At 41.5% G+C, this 20,826-nt stretch overlaps 1 protein-coding gene across 1 annotated transcript in view; it reads right to left on the bottom strand.

Moving 5' to 3' along the window:
* The window catches only part of DSCAM (DS cell adhesion molecule), a gene marked incomplete at its 5' end in the record, with an annotated part of 727,362 nt that overhangs the window by 595,338 nt on the left and 111,198 nt on the right, over nt 1-20,826 (bottom strand). The window contains 2 exons of the mRNA XM_034653984.1: nt 1,353-1,499; nt 18,559-18,876. Of these exons, the coding sequence (XP_034509875.1) occupies nt 1,353-1,499; nt 18,559-18,876 (465 nt within the window). The remainder of the gene's footprint in view (nt 1-1,352; nt 1,500-18,558; nt 18,877-20,826) is intronic.

Below are 20,826 nucleotides of genomic sequence, written 5' to 3'. Positions count from 1 at the left end.
AGGGGTGTCCGGCTGGCTCAGTCAGGAGAGCATGCGACGCTTGGTCATGAGTTCAAGCCCCAAGTTGGGTTTATAGATGACTAAAAATAAATAGATAAAAATTTTTAAAAACCACTACAAATATAAGTGTACAGGTGAGTCTATTATGATTATTTGCAATCAGATTTCAGTCACTAAACTCAGTATTTTCTCAATACTTTCAGTTAAATTATGATGATTAATCACCATAAGAGCAAGACATTTATCATCCAGTGAAGTTCGAGGAACTGCGACTAGACAGTGTTGAGAAAACCTGAAAATGTCAGTTACACACTATGTTACTGGATATACTTTAAAGACCAAAGATTTAATTTTTTTCTAATGGTTTAATGATTGTTTTAATGGTTGTTGTATGGTAACCTACACCATCTAGAAAACCAATAAGCTGAAAAATATAAATGCCATGTCACCGTGAGAGTTTAGTTCCAATTCCTTACATATACAAATGGGCAAAATCTTGGTGGTATTCAAGACTTGCAAGAAGCCTGTGTGTGTGTGCACACTTGCACGCACATGCACACAGACATGTAAAGAAAAGCAGGCATTTAAACCTGTTATAGCACATTGCACGCTCATCACCACTGTTCTCTGAAAGCAGCATGCGGTCACTCACTATCCAAAGATGAGCAAAGCAGGAACACTGGACCCTTTCCAGGTAAACAGCAACGGGGCAAGAAATCTACTTAGCACAAGAAAAGAACATAACATCTTAGAAGCAAATTTCAGCTGCATCATTTTCAGGTTCTGAAAATAAACTGATAAGTTATTTATATAAAAATATACATATACACATGTACGTGTGTGTGTGTGTGTGTGTGTGTGTGTGTGTGTGTGTGTATATCTCAGTGCTGAATACATATTCTGAGCAGAATTTTCAAGAAAGAGGTCAGGGACATCACATAGCTCTTAAGACATTTGAAAGGGTCACAACAGTCAAAACCAGAGTTTCTGTTTTCCAGATTACAGTTTCAGGCTATCAGTCGTAAGCTTATCACTGAGAACTCTCACAGGCGCAAAACCCCTACTGTCCTATTTTCACAAGCAGAAATACGCCCAAATTGCCTCAGAGAAGTAACATGATGGCAGTATGTACAGTCACCAATTTCTATCCATCAGTCAATTTACTGAAGCCTGTCTGAATCGAGCCACGAAACCAACAAAAAGCACTGATGTCACACAATCATCCAACAGCGTCAACCGCCCGGACGCCAATCCGCAGTTAGGACGAACACATAGCTAGCGACCCAATTCAATACCTGAAAGAGCCTGGAAGAAGGTGAGCCAGCGCCCTGCGCCCCGGACGCCCCGCCTACCTGAGATGAGTGACACGGTGTCTTTCTCCCAGGAGACGACGGTGACGTACGCCTCCACCGAGGAGGGGATAATGCACTTGAAGACCGCAACATTGCCTCTCATGGTTTTCTGGTCCTCCACACGGACTGTATAGGGCTCCCGTAAAACTGGAAGGCAAGGAGAGGGGCCTTGGTAAGATGCTTTGGCAGGAGCTCCTTCTGGGAGAACCTCATTCAACCGTATGTGATGTAACTTACGTAGAGTAATTGCACCGAAAACTGTCATTGGAAAAAAATGGAAGAAACCTGCAGATCATGTTTTAAAATTTTTCATCCCATTGACAAATAAACTGTACTGTTTTCTAAAGGGCAAGAGCATATCTAAAGACAGCTCGTCTGCCCCCTCAATGCACCTGGAAGTGGCAAGTCGCTTCCTAAAGAAGTTATGATCATGGGATCATAGGATCATGGGCCACTGCTCTCCCTGTCCCCGGAGGACAAAGGAAGAGTTTTCTGACTGTAAAGACAAAGAGTTTAAAAAATCAAGAAAGGCAACCTCTCCTGGGAATTCTTAAAAACTATGTGACAATTAAAGTAACTCTGCAAAAGTGATTTATTTCTTTGACAGTTGCAAAACAGTTTGATAGCGGCAGAAACACAATAGCGAAAGCAACTATACCACTTCCCATGGCTTAGGAAAGGATCCTGCTTAAGGCGCCTCCCCCAGCACCTCCAGCAATGGGCGTAGCCCTGAAAACTTTCAGAGGGGACATCCATGAGCTGAATGTCTGGGCTAGAGGCAGGTGGCAGAGGGGTTCAGGGCCCACCCGGCAAGCCCACCTGCCTGGATTCACAGCCAAGTCCAACCACTCGCACAGTGAGTGAGTGCCCCTGCCATCTAGATTTTGATAACAAATCTACCATTGGGGGAATGTAATGACTCGGTCAGTGTGGGTAAAGCACTCAAGACAGTGCCTGCCATGAGCAGGTGGGTAAGGTAATGTGTACCAGCAGCCAGACCTGGATCCTTACCATCTCCCAGCATGAGAAGACCTCTGTCTCCAGGATAAGGAGAAATCAGTGCTCCAATCCAAGCCCTGCCTCACCCCAGCTCGATAAATATGGGTGCAAGCCTTGCTTCTCCAGAGCTTTATTTTCCCCAAACTTAAAATGAGGGGGTTGGGCAAGAAGATTCTCAAAGTCTGAGTTTTCGAAGTCTCTTGTTTTCTAAGAGAGCCACAGAGACCACTTCTCTCGTCATCCATTTGGCTTTCTTCATGTTTTGGTCATTTGCCAGACAAATATGTGTCAAGAAAACTGGCCGTGGAATTCCTTTTTAAAGAAATTAGCAAAGCAATGAAAATAGGAATGAGTTTGCAAAGGGAAATCACTTCATAGGCAGAGGTGAATGTTCTAGAAGAAACATATTTAAGATTGCTGCTAGTTCTGTGAGATGCTGAGTATTTTAGTATTAGAGTACGCCATTACTCACAGGATTGCCCCCCAAGCCCCGCTTTTAACATAGCATTTAATATTTTCCCAACTTGATGAATTTTTTCATTGCTCTCTCAAACCAGAGAGATTTTCAGAAGTTTGGGTCTCTTCTGACCCCCATCCCCACACTCCACAGCAGGCTGATGCAATGTGCCAGGCAGTGACGTGGCTTGTCAAAAAAGTCCCCAGGGTAACAATTCAGGGTGCCCAAGAGCCTGGCCTCAAAACGTCATCATTATACACAGGGGCAGGAACTGACTTTGTACGGGAAAATACCTCAATCAGTAACACTTTTGAGAGAGCAGAGGTCCACAGTCATAGGTTGGAAAGAGGTCAAGTAACCAAACACATTAATAAATGAGGATTTAAGTGTGGTGGAGGGAAGAAGACAGAGGAGAGGAAGGGGTCGAGAAGAGAAGAGGAAGGGACTGGACAACATGGCTGAGGCCCGAAGCGTCCATTGGCACAGGGATAGGGTCACCGGAGCTGGTGCCAGAATCCAACATAAGTCCGCATGTTTGCGTGATGCTGGCTGTGAACTATAAAATCAGGTCATCTCCCCAAACTTCCAGTGCACTTGGCTTCACACACGAATGGCTCAGGTGGCGGAATTTTTCATGGAAATCAAGGCCAGGGAGACTACTTCTCTTTTCCAGCCGGGGAAGAGCAAGGACAAGAGAAGATGCCCATGGGGGGACAGAGGAAGCGCCTTCCCAGCGGGCATGCAGGCACGTGCTAAGTGCCGGTCACCAGAGCCACAGAGAGGGACCAAGTAGGGACTTGCCCTGTTTGCACCCAAAGTCCTGCACCCTAAGAACTCCTCGGTTCAGGCCTCCCACACATACCATGGGGCACCCTCTCCCCTTCAGCCGCCCACTGGTCTCACCTGCTCCCTCTCTCTCCCAAGTCAGCCCCAAAGAGCCCAGATCTTCTTGAAGCCGGGATACAACCTGGGTGCCCTGCACCCCACTCAGTGCAGAAAGAACGAGACATGAAAGGAAACCCTCCATCCCTCACTAGATTCTTCTTCCCACAAAGAAAGACCACACAGAGAGTCCTTAAAAAAATTACTGTAGAATTTCTAACAATGACAGACACATAGTAGGTGTTCAATAAATGCTTGGAGAATGAATAAAAATCACAGAGCTTCCCTGTTGTAAGTACTTCTTTTCTTTTTTCTTTTTTTTTTTGTGACTATTTTTATTTTTTTATAATAATATTTTTTTATTATGTTAGTCACCATACAGTACATCCCTGGTTTTTGATGTAAAGTTCGATGATATTAGTTGCGTATAACACCCAGTGCACCATGCAATACGTGCCCTCCTTATTACCCATCACCAGTCTATCCCATTCCCCCGCCCCCTCCCCTCTGAAGCCCTCAGTTTGTTTCTCAGAGTCCATAGTCTCTCATGCTTCAGTCCCCCTTCTGATTACCCCCTTCTTTATCCCTTTCTTCAGGTACTTCTAACCCTATTGTAGAATATAATTAGTATCTATTGTTTTAAAAAGCAACTTGGGTTTTCATTACAGATCTCCACCTTACTAATGAAAATGTTTCTTCCCTGAGGCCCTCACAACTTAAGAAGCCAACACTGCTATCTATCGGAATATACCTCTCATAGTACAAAACAAGTCTCCCAGGATGATAGTAAGCTTTTCCAAGGTACTTGGGTACACCTAGTCCTTGCTACCACTACTTAGGGGAACAGAGACTGGGCTACAAACCTAAGATCCAGGCAAAAACTAAATGTTATTTTAAACATGACTGACATTTGCATTACAGGGTAGGGTAACCTAAGCCTTGCACCTAGTGTCCTAAGCTGGGCTCTCCCCAGAAGCAGGCCAGAGCTGAGGAGCTGGAGGAAAGTGACCGACTGCAGACATGACCCCAGGAGGACCAGCGAGGGAGAGGCCGGGGATGCAGGGCCAAGCAGGGCCAGCAGCTAGGCCAGGGTGTGATTTCAGGGCAGTCCCAGCCTCCGCCTGATCCCGAGGGGAGCTGTGAATGTGAGTTACACTTAGAGTTCCTCTCACTCCGTGCCTGGGGCTGGAGCTTTATTCTCAGAGCAGTCTGGCACCAGCTCGGGGCTATCCCAGGGCCCAGCACTCCCAGGCGCTCCCCGGTCTGTGCATGGGAAGCGGCTCTGGAACACCAACCATTCTCTGAAGGTTCCCTGTGAGCTCTCAGCAACCAGCACGCAGAGCCAGGGGGTCTGACTCGAGGGCTGCCAACCTTGTCCATGACAGTCCTCTTAATCCTCCTTAGTCAAATTTACAAGCTTTGCAGTCTTTCCAGAAGATCTAACGTGGTGAGGGGATGAGAAGAGAGAACCTACAGTGATGTGGTTTCGGGCCAACTCAGACACGTAGGGTGAGCAGGGGTCCCAGGGCTGAGGTCCCTTTGGAGAACCCACCCCTCTCTGTTGGACTCCGTCCTTTCAAATGGAAAGAACCTTTAAAACGTAACTACTAGTAAACAAGGAATTGTCTCATTTCATATTCTACTGTGAAAATGAATTTAACCAAGTCAGGCCAAGCACAGAACTCATGGGGGATGGAGCAAATTGAAAATCTAGGACCCTTTATTTACAAAGGAGGGGGAAAGGGCCATGAAGATACTAGAAACATAAAATGTTTTCTTCTGTGGTCTTTCTCTCAACCTGTCATAGTGTTTTTTATTTGCTGCCTATGTCACCCTTACAGGGATGCAGGACAGTCACTGCAAGTGCATGCGCTCACAGGGTCTCTAGACCCCACTCTGCTGGGCACACGGGGTCCACCAAATGCAGGAGGGCCTGCTAGTGTCTGGGCTGACGTGCCACGCCCCAGCCGGGGATGGGGAAGGCAACCTCCCTTCCCCGTTACCCCTCCCACAGTGGACAGGCGACCTCTAAGGGATTACAGTCTCCATGCTAGCTTGGGGGCAGGTGTGGCTTCCACTGAGCCCCACCTTAGAGCACAGCACCCACCCCTACCTCCACTCCTGCCCCGGCCAGGATGGAGGGTGGCAGTGGTTGCTGAACAGGGACAGAGAGGAGAGGCCAGGCAGGGCCAGAGCACCCGGTGTCAGAGGGCCAGCAGTGGTCATAGTGGGGTGAGGGAGGTGGAGGCTAAGTGGGGATCTGGGCACTCAAAGACTGGAGAGAGGGCCGCTGAGAACCCATCTGGAGGAGGTGGCATGAGGCAGGACCCTCCAAGAACTGAGGAACTGAGCTCCCAGAGCACGTTCCATTGTCCCATGGCACTTTACTTACAAATGGAAAGAGAAAAGCATTAATGTTTCAAGCTGGCAACAGGAGAACATTAAGCCAGAACTCTGGGACCTCTCAGCACTGGGCCCTGAGGGATTGCTCTCATCCCGGGAGGTCAGTCCTGATCCAAACTCTGTCCATGCAGCGATCAGGTGATGGGGGATGATGGGGGATGATGGAGTGGAGGAAGTCAGGGGAACGTTTGAAGAATTGGGCACTACAGGGGAGGTGGTGGCCCTCCTCTCCTAATGGGTTGCACTCGGATTGTTCCTACCCCTTTGATTTTTACATCCAAAGTGATACAACATAAACAAATGCTCATGTGTTGGATTTCTCTGGAACACCAGAGGACTTAGGGCCTGGAGGAGGGTTGGCGCCTATCTTTCCTATTTAGGAAATGGTCATCTGAGGCACATTAGTTTTATAGAAACTGGGTTTTGTTCTATTATATTTTATAGCTGATTATTTAATAAATTGAGATGTGCCTCAAACAATCAATTACATCTTGAACACACCTTCAGGTCAAGCACTGTCTCAGGGACGATGGATATCCTAACACTTATGGAATGATCAGCTGAAGAAAGAAAATTCAGGCGGCAGAACGACTAGAAGAAAACAATCAAAGACTGATGGGTACAGGTGAGAGGGAAGGAGGGAACCAGGGGGGGGCTGTGAGTAGCTGGTGCGGAAGGAGGCACTTCAGCTGGCCCCGAAAGACAGGAGGACTTAGAGGTGGAGAGGAAAGAGAGAAAAGAGCAAAGGTGACATGAGCAGGGAATACTCCAGAGACTGTGAGGCACTGGACCAGCACCTTTTGGCTAAACTGGCTTCCTAACCACAACTCCTATGAACAGGCAACAGGCTCACAGAAACCCCTTTTCCTTTATCTGAAAATGGATATAAGTTTGACCTCATGTGGTTGTGCCGATTTAAATAAAGAATGCCTTAAAGTACTCGACACAATGTCAAGCACATAACCGCTTTATTCACTGAGTCTCTCTGATTGCTGGCAACAGGAGCTGATCTGAGCTACTGGAAGCTGAAAGAGGAGACATCTTTGAAGACACAGTTGCTTTGGAACCTGCAACTAGGCCCTGGGAAGGGCCCCACAACCTCTTTCTCTCTGATTCTGGCTTCACCCTTCTTTTTTCCACAGACAGGCTTCGTCTGTTTTTCTGGTCCACAAAGAGGATGGAAGATGCTCACCCCACAGTTCCCAAGCATCCCGAGGACAGATGCACGCTCCCTCAATACTTCTGTTTCAAAGGAAGCAAGCAGAGAAACGGACAGAGCAGCCCGGTTAGCTGCTCTCCCTCAGTACAATCACCTATGAGCAGAAGTTCCAGACCAATCTGTGGGATGTGGATGCCAGAGACAGCTAAGGGGCTTACTGCGGGCTGGGCAGAGCGGCACAGACGTGCAGCTAGTAACGGCTACTGGTATTCTATGAACATCGAGACAACTCTTTAGTAAATAGGTCAGCCAAATATTATTACTTGCTTTTTCTCAAAACAACTTTATCAAGATATGATTGGCATACACTAAAACAACACTGATGAGTTCTGACATGTATATACACCCATGAGGTCACCACCACAATCAAGATAATGAACAGACCAGACCCATCACCTGAAAAGTTAACTTGTTGTCCTTTGTGAACTGTCCTTCCCACCCCCTTTCACAGACACCCACTGATGTGCTTTCCATAATTATAGATTCATGTGCATGTTTTAGAGTCTTATATAAATGGACTCATACATACATATTTATCTGGCTTATTTCACTCAGTGTAGTTATTTTGAGATTCCTTCCTGCTATTGAGTTTATCAACATAGTACTCCCTTCTTATCTGTGGTTTTCCTTTTTGTGGTTTCAGTTACCCGTGGTCAGCCACGGTCTGGAAGCTCACAACCCTCCTTCTGACAGCATCAGGTCAGTAGTAGCCTCACACCACCTCACAATGTGCATATCATTCCTCTCACTTCGTCTCATCACGGAGGCATTTTATCATCTCACATCATCCCAAGAAAAGGGGTGAGTCCAGCGCACTAAGATATTTTGAAACAGCACATTCACATAACTTTTATTACAGCACATTGCTTTAATTGGTCCATTTTATGATTGTTGTTGTTAACGTCTTAATGTGCCTAATTTATAAATTAAACTTTATCATAGGAATGTATGTATAGGAAAACACACAGTACACAGAGACTTTGTGTACCACTTTGTGTACCACTATTCATGGTTTCAGGCATCTACTGGGTACCTTGAAACACATCCCCAGCGGGTAAGGGCGGGGGGGGGGGGGGGCTGTTGGTGTGCCATAGACTGATGCGATGCATCCCTTGTGTTCCTGNATTTGTTAACTCATTTGTCTATTGATGGGCTTTGACCGATTTTTGGCTACTACAAATAAAGCTGCTATGAACATCCACATGAAAGTCTTTGCATGGACATATGCTTTGGTTAAATATCTAAGAACAGAATGGCTGGAGTATATGGCAGGTGTATGTTCCTCTCTTAAGGAAATTGCCAAATTATCCTCCAAAGAGGCTGTAACATCTTACGTTACCGCCAGAAGCGCATGAGAGTCCCAGCTGATGCATCTCCTCGCTTACACTTGGTCCTTGGTCCGGCCATTGTGTTTACTTTTAGATTTGTAGAGATAGCGATCTCACCGCATTTTTAATCTGCATTTCCTCAAAGGTTGATGATGTTAAACCTCTTTTTACGTGTTTACTAGCTATTGCATATTGCCTCTGTTGCAGTGTCTCTCCAAAACTTTTAACTCATTTTTAAATAGGTTGTTTTCTTGCAATTGAGTTTTTAGATTACATTATATTTCTGAATAAAAGCCCTTTAACAGATATATGTTTTGGGAGTATTTTCTGCCAGTCTGTGTCCTACCTTTTTATTCTCCTAACAATGATTTTAGAGGAGCAAAAGTTTTAAATTCGGATAAAATCCAATATAGCACTTTGTTCTTTTATGGATTGTGTTTTGGGTGTCATATCTAAGAAATCTTTACATAACCCAAGATTGCAAAGATTTTTCTCCCATTTTCTTCAAAAAGTTTATAGATTTATATTTGGATCTATGATGTTAGGTTTTGTATATGATGCAAAGTATGGATTGAAGGTCACTTCATTTATTTTTTTGCAAATAGATATACAACTCTTCCAGCATCATTTGTTGAAACAACTATCCTTTTTTCATTGAACTGTTTTGCACATTTGTCAGATTTCAGGTGTCCATATATGTGTTGGTCAATTTCTGGACTCTGTTTTATATTACTTATGTTTATAATAAATCTTAAAAGTCAAGTAGTGTTAGCCTTCTTAAATTGCCATTCATTTTTCAGGGTTCTTTTGGCTGGTCTAGGTCCTTTGTATTTCCATATAAATTTTATAATAAATTCATCAGTTTCTATTTGTTTTTTAAAAAAATTCTGCTGAGGTTTTCATTTTGATTATATTGAATCCATAGATCACTTGAGGGAGAACTGACATCTTAATAATACTGAATCTTCCCAGTCAGGAAAAAAATTTTTTTTCTCCTTTACTTACATCTTTCTTACTTCTTCTCAGCAATGCTTTATAATTTTCAGTGTACAGGTCTTTCACATTTCTCGTCAGATATATCCATAAGTATTTCTTATTTTTTATGCTATTTTAAATAGTATTTTTAAAATTATCTACCAATTGTATGTGTTAATCTTACATACTGCTGTTTTTTATAAACTCACATATAGTTCCAGTAGCTTTTCTTTTTGTAGATTCCATCAGATTTTCTACATATATGATTGTCATCTACAAATAAAAACAGGTGAACTTGTTTCTTTGCAATCACAATGCCTTTTACTTATTGTTCTTGCCTTATTGCACTGGCTACCACCTCCAGTACAATGTTAAAAAGAAGTGGTGAAAGCACACAGCACACATCCTTGTATTCTTCATCTTTAGAAGAAAATCAATCTTTCACCATTAAGATCTTGGCTACAGTAGGATTTCTATAGGTGCTTTTTATTAGCATGAGGAAGTTCACTTCTATTCCTGGTTTTCTGAGATTTTTTATCATAGGTGAATTTTGTATTTTGTCAATACTTTTCTGCATTGATTGAAATGATCACATGATTTTTCTTTTTAAAACGTTAATATGGTAAACTACCTGGCTTAGTTTTCAAATATGAAACTAACTTTACATTCTGGAGATAAGGCTGACATGGTAGTGATGTATTATCCTTTTTCTTTGTTGTTGAAATGAATTTGCTAAAATTTTGTTTAGAATTTTTACATCTATACTCATGAGAGATACTTGTGTTTTTCTTTTTCTCTTGTAATGTCTTCATCTTATTTTAGTAGCAAGGTAGTGCTGATCTCATAAAATGATTTGGGAAGTTATTTCCTCCTTGTCAGTTTTCTGGAAGAGTTTGTGTAGAATTTTTATTATTTCTTCCTTGTGTTTGGTAGAATTCAATGGTAAATCCATTTGAGCTTGGAATTTCTTTGTAGAAAATTTTTTTATTACAAATTCAAATTCTTTGAAAGATACAGGCCTCTTCAGTCTATTTCTTCTTGGAAAAGTTTTGGTATTTTATGTCTTTCAAGGAGTTTCTTGTTTCATCTAATTTGTTGAACGTATTGACATACACTTGTCCTTAATAGTTTATTATAATTTTAATATCTGTAGAATATATACTGATATAATTTTCCTCATTCTTGACATTGGTAATTTGTCTTCTTTCTTTTTTTTTTAAGATTTTATTTATTTATTTGACATAGAGACAGCCAGTGAGAGAGGGAACACAAGCAGGGGGAATGGGAGAGGAAGAAGCAGGCTCCCAGCAGAGGAGCCTCATGTGGGGCCCGATCCCATAACACCGGGATCACGCCCTGAGCCGAAGGCAGACGCTTAATCGCTGTGCCACCCAGGCACCCCTGTCTTCTTTCTTATTTTCCTTTTCAGTCTGGCCAGAAATTTCTCAAGTTTATTGATTTTTTTTCCAAAGAACTAAGTTTTGGCTTCATAGATTTTCTACATTTTATAATTTATTGATTTTCACTCTGATTTTTACTCTTTCCTTTCTGCCTATATTGATTTTAATTTGTTCTTCTTTTCTATTTTTAAGATGGAAGCTGATGCCAGTATTTGAGACCATTTTTTTTTCTAATCAGGGTTTTTAAAACTAGAACTGTCCCCCCAAGCACTGATTTAGTGGCATCCCCAAAACTCTTTCTTAGATTTTGTCCTTTCATTTTCATTCCATTCAAAATACCTTCTATTTCCTTCTGCTTTTTCTTTCGCACAGACTATTTAGAAGTGTGTTATTTAATATCCTAACATTTGGGGATTTCCTGGAGTTAGTGATTACTATCTTAATTCCATTGCAAAGAATATATTTTATATAATTTTATTTTTTTAAAAATTCATCTGAGAATTTCTTCATTCCCCATAATGTGGTTTATATAGATAAATTTATGTGTGACCTTGAACATAATGTGTATTGTGCTATTATTGGATTCATTGTTCTCTATTTAAAAGTTAATATGGTCAAATATTTAATAGTGTTGTTCAAATATTCTTTATCCTTTATGATTCTGCCTATTGCTAATTAATAAAAGAGGGGTGTTGAAATCTCCAATGATAAATTTTGAGTTGTCTGTTTCTCCTCGAAGTTCTATCAGTTTTTACTTCATGTATTTTGAAGTGTTGTTGTAGGGGGTATAAACATTTAGAACAGTCATATCTTATGAATTAAATAACTCCTTTATATTATGAAACGAAATTTAACCCTTGTAATATTCTTTTCTCTGAAATATACTTTGATATTAATGTACTTAGTCCAATTTTTTTGATGTTGTTGATTAAATTTATTTGATTTGATGAGCATAGTACATATTTTCCCATCCTGTAACCTTTAACATATCTGTATCTTTATATCTAAAGTACATTTCTTTTCAGCAATATTTGAAACTAATCTAGCAACTTCTGCCTTTTAAATCAGATAATTGGAGCATTTATATTTAATGTGCATATTGGTATTGCATGGTGCACTGGGTGTTATATGCAAATAATGAATCATGGAACATTGCATCAAAAACTGGGGATGTACTGTATGGTGACTAATATAACAAAAGAAAAATTGTAAAAAAAATAATAATGTGTATATGGTATGGTTAGGTTTAAATCCATCATCTTGTTTTTTTATTTCTATTTTCTATTTTTACCATCTATTCTTTGTTTCCTTTTTCCTATTTTTTATTCTTTGTTTAGAGTTGAGGATTTTTTTAATGATTCCATTTTTTTCTCTTTTATTATGAAGATTATTAGCCATAACTGTTTTGCTATATATAGTGGCTGCTTTATATTGTATAGCATAAATCTATAACTTATCATAATCTATATTCAGGTGATATTATACAACCTCACATATAAGAAAAAAAACCTTACAAGAGTATACTTCGACATCTTTACTCGAGGTCTTAATGTTATTATTGTCATACAGTTTACTCATGTATATGTTACAAATCTCACAAGACATTATTATTATTTTTGTTTAAACAGTCAATTGTCTTTTAAAAGATTATAAGTACCAAAAAATTATGATTTAAGGAAATCTACAGATTTGATGTGAACCCCATCAAAATACCAATGGCATTTTTCACAGAACTAATGACCTTTTTCACAGAATCCTAAAATTTTTATGGAACCACAAAAGACCATGAATACCCAAAGCAATCTTGGCTTTGAAAGAAGAACAAAGGAGAGGTATCATGCTCCCTGATTTCAAACTATACTACAAAGCTACAGGAATCCAAGAAGTATGGTACTGACACAAAAACAGACACATATCAATGGAATAGAGAGCCCAGAAATAAACCCATGCATATGTGATTGATTAATCTATGCCAAAGGAGGCAAGAAAATACAATGGGGAAAAGATAGTCTCTTCAATAAGTGGTGCTGGGAAAACTGGACAGCCACATGCCAAAGAATGAAACTGGACCACTTTCTTACACCATATCAACACACTAAAATCAACTCAAAATGGATTAAAAAGTTGAATGTAAGACCTGAAAACAGTACTCCTAGCAGGGGGCAGGGAACAAAGGCAGCAAGTTCTTTGACATTTGTCTTAGCAATATTTTTGGGGGCCAGTCTCCTCATACAACGAAGAAAAAAGCTAAAATAAACAAATGGGACTCCAATGAACTAAAAAGCTTTTGCACAAAGATCCATTAACAAAATGAAAAATCAATGCACTGAATGGGAGAAGATATTTGTAAATCAAACATCTGATAAGGGTTAATATCCAAAATATATAAAGAACTCACACAACTTAATATCAAAACAACAACAACAAACACACACAAAAAAATAATCTGATTAAAGATTGGGCAAAGGACTGGACAGACATTTTTCCAAAGACAGGCAAATGACCAATAGGTACACGAAAGAATATTCAATATCGTTAATCATCAGGGAAATGAAGCATCACCTCACACTGCTCAGATTTGCTATTATCAGAAAGACAAGAAATAGCAAGTGTTGGCAAGAATGTAGAGAAAAGGGAACCGTCATGTACTGTCGGTGGGAATGTAAAGTGGTGCAGCCGCTATGGAAAACAGTATGGAGGTTCCTCAAAAGATTTAAATAGAACCACCATACAATCCAGGACTTCTACTACTGGGTATTTACCTGAAACAAAAACACCAATTCAAAGAGATATATGCACCCCTGTGTTACCCGCAGTGTTATTTACAATAGCCAAGATCCGGAAGCAACTTAAGGGTCTGTAGATAGGTGGGTAAAGAATATATGGTGTGTGTGTGTGAAATAGAAAATTATTCAGACATAAGAAAATGAAATGTTGCTATTTGTGACAACACGGATGGGCCTAGAGGGTGTTATGCTAAGTGAAATAAGTTAAAGACACACAGATACTCTATGATTTCACTTACATGTGGAACCTAAAAAACAGAACAAATGAGCAAGCAAAAAGCAAAATAGGAATAGACTTAGAACAAACTGTTGGTTACCAGAGCAGAGAGGTGAACTAGGTGAAGGGGATTAAGAGGTACAAAACTTCTAGTCATAAAACAAATAAGTCATGGGGATGGAATGTACACCATAGGGAATGTTGTCAATAATATCGTAAAAACGTTGTATGGTGACGGATGGTAACTACACTTAGCAGGGGATCATTTTTTAATGTATAAAAGTATCAAATCACTATGATGTACACCTGAAAGGAACAGGATATTGTATGTCATTGTTATGCTTTAATTTTAGAAAAATGTAATTTGTTTACCCACATGGCTACCACTGTCACTTTCTTCTTCCCTTCAAGTAGATCCAAGATTCCATCAGGTGTCTTTTGTCTTCTGATTGTAGGACTTCCTTTAAGACTTCTACAAGTGCAGGACAGCTGCTGATAAATTCCTTTAGCCCTCATATGTCCAAAAAAGCCTTGATTTTTTAAATAAAAATATTCTACTGGATATAGATACAGATTTCTAGATTTACAAATTCCATTTCCTTTCAGTACTCTAAAGATGTCACTTCTCTGTTTTCTCACATTGATTCTGAAGGGAAATCTGATGTCATCCTTGTTTTTGTTCCTCTGTGTGTAACGTGTCTTTCTCCTCTGGCTGTTTTTAACGTTTTGTCTTTAGACTGGTCCTGAGAAATTTAATTATGATGCGCCTTGGTGTATCTTTCTTCATGTTATCTTGTGCGTGGGGTTTGCAGGGCTCCTTGGATCTGTGAGTGTACAGTTTTCATCAAATCTGAAAAATTTTGACCAGAATTTCAACTATGTATTTATTTTGTTTGTCTCACCATCCATTCCTCTGCGGCTCTATTTGTGTATCAAGCTACTTGAAATATTTTTTTTTTCCAATTTTCTTTGGAATAGATTTTATTTTTTAGGGCTGTTTTAGGTTTGCAGAAAACTTTCACAGAAGGTACAGAGCGTTCCCCAAAGGGATACACTCCCTTTACCCACCCTGGCAGTCTCTCTTATTATTAGCATGTTCCTTAGTGTTATGCATTTGCTACAATTAAGGAGCCAGTATTTATACATTATCATGAAGTAAAGCTCATAGTTTACCCGAAGGTTCCTTCCATGCCATCCAGTTCTACGAAGAATGTTCTGTATCCACCATTAAGGTATCATCCAGAAATTTTACTGCTTAAAAATGTCCTATGATCCACGTATCCACCCCTCATTTCCTCCCCGTAGTCCCTGGAAATCATGGATATTTTTATTGTCTCTATATAGTTTTGCCCTTTCCAGAATGTCATAGAGTTGTAATCATACATTTTATAGCCTTTTCAGATTGGCTTCTTTCACTTAGTGATATGCATTGACTATTCTTCCATGTCTTTTTCGAGGCTGCATAGCTTGTTTCTTTACATTGCTAAATACTACTCCATTGTATGGATATACCACATTTGTTTATAGTTACAGAAAAAAAAATGATTCCAATGCTTGTTAAAATGTAAAGGAACACTTTACTCAAGACTATTGCAAGTAGGACTCATGACTATTCCAACAGGGGAGAGAAATTTTTCTCAACTCCGAATACAGCAAAGACAAGTGGGGCTTTCTAGCCAAAGGGCAGAGTGAGGGGATCAGTTGATAGAAGATTACCCAGAGGAGACATAAAGGCAGGACTGACTCACACATCAAAGTAAGATGAGGAACTTGATCAGATGTCAGAGTGGCGGAATGTCAAAGGGAGGGTATGACTGAGTAGGAGTCTTACTAAAACTGGGCTCCGGAAGGACAGACAGAAGGTCAAGGTCGAAGACTAGTGGAGAACAGGGCTCACAGGAGCCTGACTAAGGTTTCTGCAAGGAGAGAGTCTTTGTTATTACCCACTCACATACTGAAGGACCTCTTTGTTGCTTCCAAATTTTGGCAATTACGCATAAAGCTGCTATAAAAATTCCATGTGTAGGTTTGTACGTCCCCATCTGGAAACTCAAGGCAGTGCACTGGGGCAGTCACAGGGCTCGCCTGCTTCTTCCAGCTCCTCTAGGGTCACTCTCTTCTGTCAGGTGATGGCCAGTCTTGACAACGGTGACTCTGTATGTCTTGCCTGCTTCTTGTCGTTTCAGAGGAAAGGGTAAATTCAGGCCCTGCCACTCCACCTTGGCCAAGAGCAGAAGTCCCAGTCAGATGCTATTAACCCCAGTAAATGAAAGAGGAACAATCACTAGAATTTTTTTTTTCCTTGTCCGAGGTCATACTGCTGATGACTATTTGCTGGGGGCCAGGGGTGGGGCCAGGGGCGGAGCTACTTCAAGGGGTCCATCTGCGTTCCAGTCACTGGAACAGAAAGGGGAAGAAGGTACTTGACTGTCGAGTGCAAGGTGACCCAGCCGCGCTGATTCATGACACATAACGGATGAAAAATCCACTCTTGCTGACACCCAGACCTAAGTCCAAGTTGTTGGAAACTGTGAAGAATGAGAATTTCCTATACTGCCAAAGGAGAGATTTTGAGGCCGTTTTACCCAATGGATTATTCCAGGAAAACCCCAACACCAATCGAGAGGGACCCTGAGACACTTAGGAAGACCTGATGCGTAGGGGCTACCCCATAAGCCAGCCCTCCCTCTGCTCCAATCTGCACTCCAGCCATCACTGGGTAGCGCAGACCGGACACCCCCACCTGCCCTTCCGAACAGCCATCCAGTTCTGTACTAGCGTCTACATGAAAAGGGTGAAACCAGATTTTCAAGATTCCAATCAAAACTCTAAAAGATTATTATTACAGTCATAATGTCTTCACAACAAGAAGTAAAATTAAATGAGAAAATAAATTTCATGTGGGTGACATGACTGTCCAGCTTGTAAGTTCCCACAGATGCAGAAAACACGTGTTTGCTGGACTCGGTAGGAGTCAGGGGTCAGGAATACCAGCCCATGGACAGCACGAACGTACTCATGTGGAAGTGGAAGGTGGCCCCGCCGCCAGACGAGACGATGCCCTTTCCACCCCTAAAACATGCACTGTCACCCAAAAGCAATCAATTCCATGACAAATTTCCCAAATGGCAGTTAAAACAGGAGTAAGCACTGAATTCCTTTATCTGACAGGAAACCCAAGAAAGAAATAGCAGATTAACACATACAAACATAGCTGTTTGAAGTTCTGGGTTTTTCTGTAAGTGGCACTTTGTAGATTATAAACATGTTTCCATAACACATCATTACCGTTCGCAGCCTGCCAAGCAAAAGGCACTCGCTCTATCCTCCTGTTTGTCAGGTTTAGAGGTCTCTGTACAAATTTCATTTGCTTTATTTTAATTATTTGGGGTATCAACTTTTCATATCTCTTGATTAAAGCCAACCTTTCTCTTCCTTTCCTAAGTGCGCCCTTGCTCAGGTGCTAGAATTCATGAGCGTGTCACGGAGATCAAAATAGAGCTGGGAAAATGACTAGCTAGCAGAAAACCGTCGTCTAATGTTGGATTGCTTACATCAAAGAGATCAAATGAAGGAATTCAGAAACATTTCATAATTCGCTCATGTTGTGAACTCTTCAAGCAACACCTCCTTGCTTGCTGCAGGAATTATTACAAAGCTCCCCCAGCTACCTGGTGCATTAGACAACAATCAAAGTCACATTCTCTTTGCCCTGACACTATATTGTGTCAGTCTACCGTAGTACTTGCAAGGCGAAGCTTAAAAAAATTTAAAACACTGTTTGCTAACTAGAGTCTAGCTGTGAGCTTGTTTCTCGGGGCTTTGTTAAATCTACAAAATGACACAGTATGTCCTGTATGCATACCTTTTTATGTCTATGAATCTCAGACTGTATTCCTGGGTTGACTTGTAAGAATGTAATTTTAAAAATATAGAACATGTTGTAAAAGGGACACAACAAACTCAGGATTTACTCTTTGGCAGCATTCTAGCAACATGGGACATGGTCGAAATTGTTAAAATGATCCTTTTTTTATTTCACCAGGAAGACAAGAATATTTGGCTGGTTCTGTTTCAGTTACATTACACCTTAATGCCAAGGTTTTACTCCACTTCAGCTGTGTGTCCTCCCCTCTCCCCTTCTCCTCCCCACTCCCCCCACTGTCTGCCTCTAGGAAGGGGTATGGCGGGGGCTGGGAAGCAGGAGCAGGAAGCAAACACACTGGGTTTGAGACACTGAAAGTCTGAGTCACAGTATCAATCAGTCAAAATACAATACATCGGGGTTACAGTTTAAACCTTACCCACTTGCTATCACTAATTTCACGTCTTAGTTCCAGAGGCACAAGGCATTTTGAAACCCCGTCAAGGGATGCCTGGATATCTCAGAGAAGCCATGGTCAGTGTCAGAATGAACTGACCATAGGGTTTCCACTGGTCCTCAGCTGATGGCGCCTTATTGTTTGTCACTGGCTCCCCCTCCCCCCACCCACCGCCCCAAGCAGGCACAGAGGGAACAAAGAGGAGGAACAGTACTCACCAGCCTTGATGTGGACATCCTGACTTCTAATTTTCCCTGAAGGATTTTCAGCTGTGCAATAGTAAGTATTATCATGGATTAAGGTACTAAAGCTTGAAGGAGGGAAGGGAAAAATTTGGAGAGTGCCGTTGGCGTGGACGTGGCGGATCCCGGGGACATCGTAGATCTCCTCGCCCGTCGCTAGGTACCATCTGAGAGACACAGGAGGGACGCCGGCAGCGGGGCAGGGCACCAGGGTCCCCGTGGTGCTCGCAAACACTACCTCTTGCAGAGATGCATTGACAAAGTAGAGGCTGGAGTGAAGGTCCTCACTGAAAACTACAAGAAGACAGCACAAGAATCGGTCAGTAAGGCACAAGCCCCGAACGTGGCCTTCAGTCAGCCTGGCCTCACAAGGTTGTTCTGAGCAACAATTGCCAGGTTTGACTCAAATGAAATAATTCAAAGTCACTCAACTACTATGGACAGAGAGGCTGGTACTAAGCAATAAGCTACTATCCTCACTTCAGACCTTGTACACGAACGGAGAGTTATCCCAGATCTCAGCTTGCAGTGGATTACTTACCAGCCTGTTCCCCACACCCCGTTCTGCCTCCACAGTACTGACCACTACTGGGATTTATGCTGTGAATTCTGTATTCATCTATCGTCTGTCTCCCCTTCCAGTGCCTGAGCCCCATGAGAACAAAGTCATGATCTGTTCGTGCTTTTACCCAGAGCACAGAGCCTAACATCCAGCAGGTGCAGGGTGAACAGAAGCTAAAGGAACCAACGACTAGATCCAGCGACTAGGACCAAATTGCTCTGGTTGAGAGGTACACTGAGAGATGTTCCAGAATGAAATTAGTAACAATTCTGAAAAATTAAAATCTATGTTTATAGGTAAAACATTTTAAAAAGCACAACTAGTTTTCTAAAAACAGTGTCCATAAGTCAAGCAGAGAAAGACAATTATCATACGGTTTCACTCATTTATGGAACATAAGAAATAGGAAGATCGGTAGGAGAAGGAAGGGAAGAATGAAGGGGGGGGTAAACAGAAGAGGGAATGAACCATGAGAGACTGTGGACTCTGGGACACAAACTGAGGGCTTCAGAGGAGAGGGGGGTGGGGGATCGGGATAGGCCAGTGAAGGGTGTTAAGGAGGGCACGTATTGCATGGTGCACTGGGTGTTATACGCAGACAATGAATCATGGAACATTACATCAAAAACTAAGGTTGTACTGTATGGTGACTAACATAACATAACAAAAAATTTTAAAAAAATAAAAACAGTGTCCAATCAACGATGCATTGTGTTTTTGTGTTTGTTTTTTATTGAGAGGTACAGCACTAATACAGAGAACTCTGACAGAAGCATCACCCAACTGCACCAGCCCATGACAGTTTCTGCTCTGATTTCTATATTTCCTCTCCTGGTCCATCTGCCTATATGCCGTACCTACATGATTATTCCATGTAATAATGTGTATACATAAAATACATTATTGTTATAGGCTGTGCTTCATTCTCCTAACATTATTTCATACATCAAATTCCGTTTTTCTATACAGACCTTGCAAGTAAATAGTGGATGCATATTTTCCCTAAAACAATTTTCTGTTTTCCTGATCTTATTTAAATTGCTTCTGTTTTAACTGTTACAAATAAAACATCTACAAACCAGTTCACACATATTTGGCTTTTTAATTCACTGAGTACCCATGTCGCACTCAGTAACAATTAGTCACAGAGTGTCATTTACGTGAACAAAGGAAACAACTTCTAGAATCCAAAAATTAACCAGAAGATTTTTTAAAGGCCACGAAGACCTACTTCTCAGATGTTCACACTTATATATGACTTCCTAAAAACAAAGCCTCGTCACATACTCACAAGACAGAAAAGAATTACTCTCATTGGGCAGAGATGTGAACATTAGTCAGGGAACACCTGTATCATCGCAGGCCACGTGACGAAACTCAAGCTGTTACTCTGGTCTTGTGAACAGCAGCTCTGCCAGAGGAGTCTAGGCTCCCCTTGGCAGAAGGAGATGTGCGGGTTCAGAAGGGCTGTCACCAGACCAGGGATTAGGGTCTAGGAGGTCCCAGATGCAGGATTCAGTCTTTCTGATAAAGATTTAATCTCATTATATGGCTGCTTTTACTCTATAAAGCCAGTTCCCAGGGCAGCTGCATTGATGAGACTCAGCGTCCCCCAGACAGTTCCCCCGAACACCCACCCACTTCCTCCTCCATCTCTCTCCCGGGCGGTGCCCACGAGCGTG

This window comes from Ailuropoda melanoleuca, chromosome 1 (genome assembly GCF_002007445.2).
Source record: "Ailuropoda melanoleuca isolate Jingjing chromosome 1, ASM200744v2, whole genome shotgun sequence".
Lineage (NCBI taxonomy): Eukaryota > Metazoa > Chordata > Mammalia > Carnivora > Ursidae > Ailuropoda > Ailuropoda melanoleuca.
Note: the sequence above shows the minus strand (reverse complement) of the source record. Positions and strands in the feature narration are given on the sequence as shown.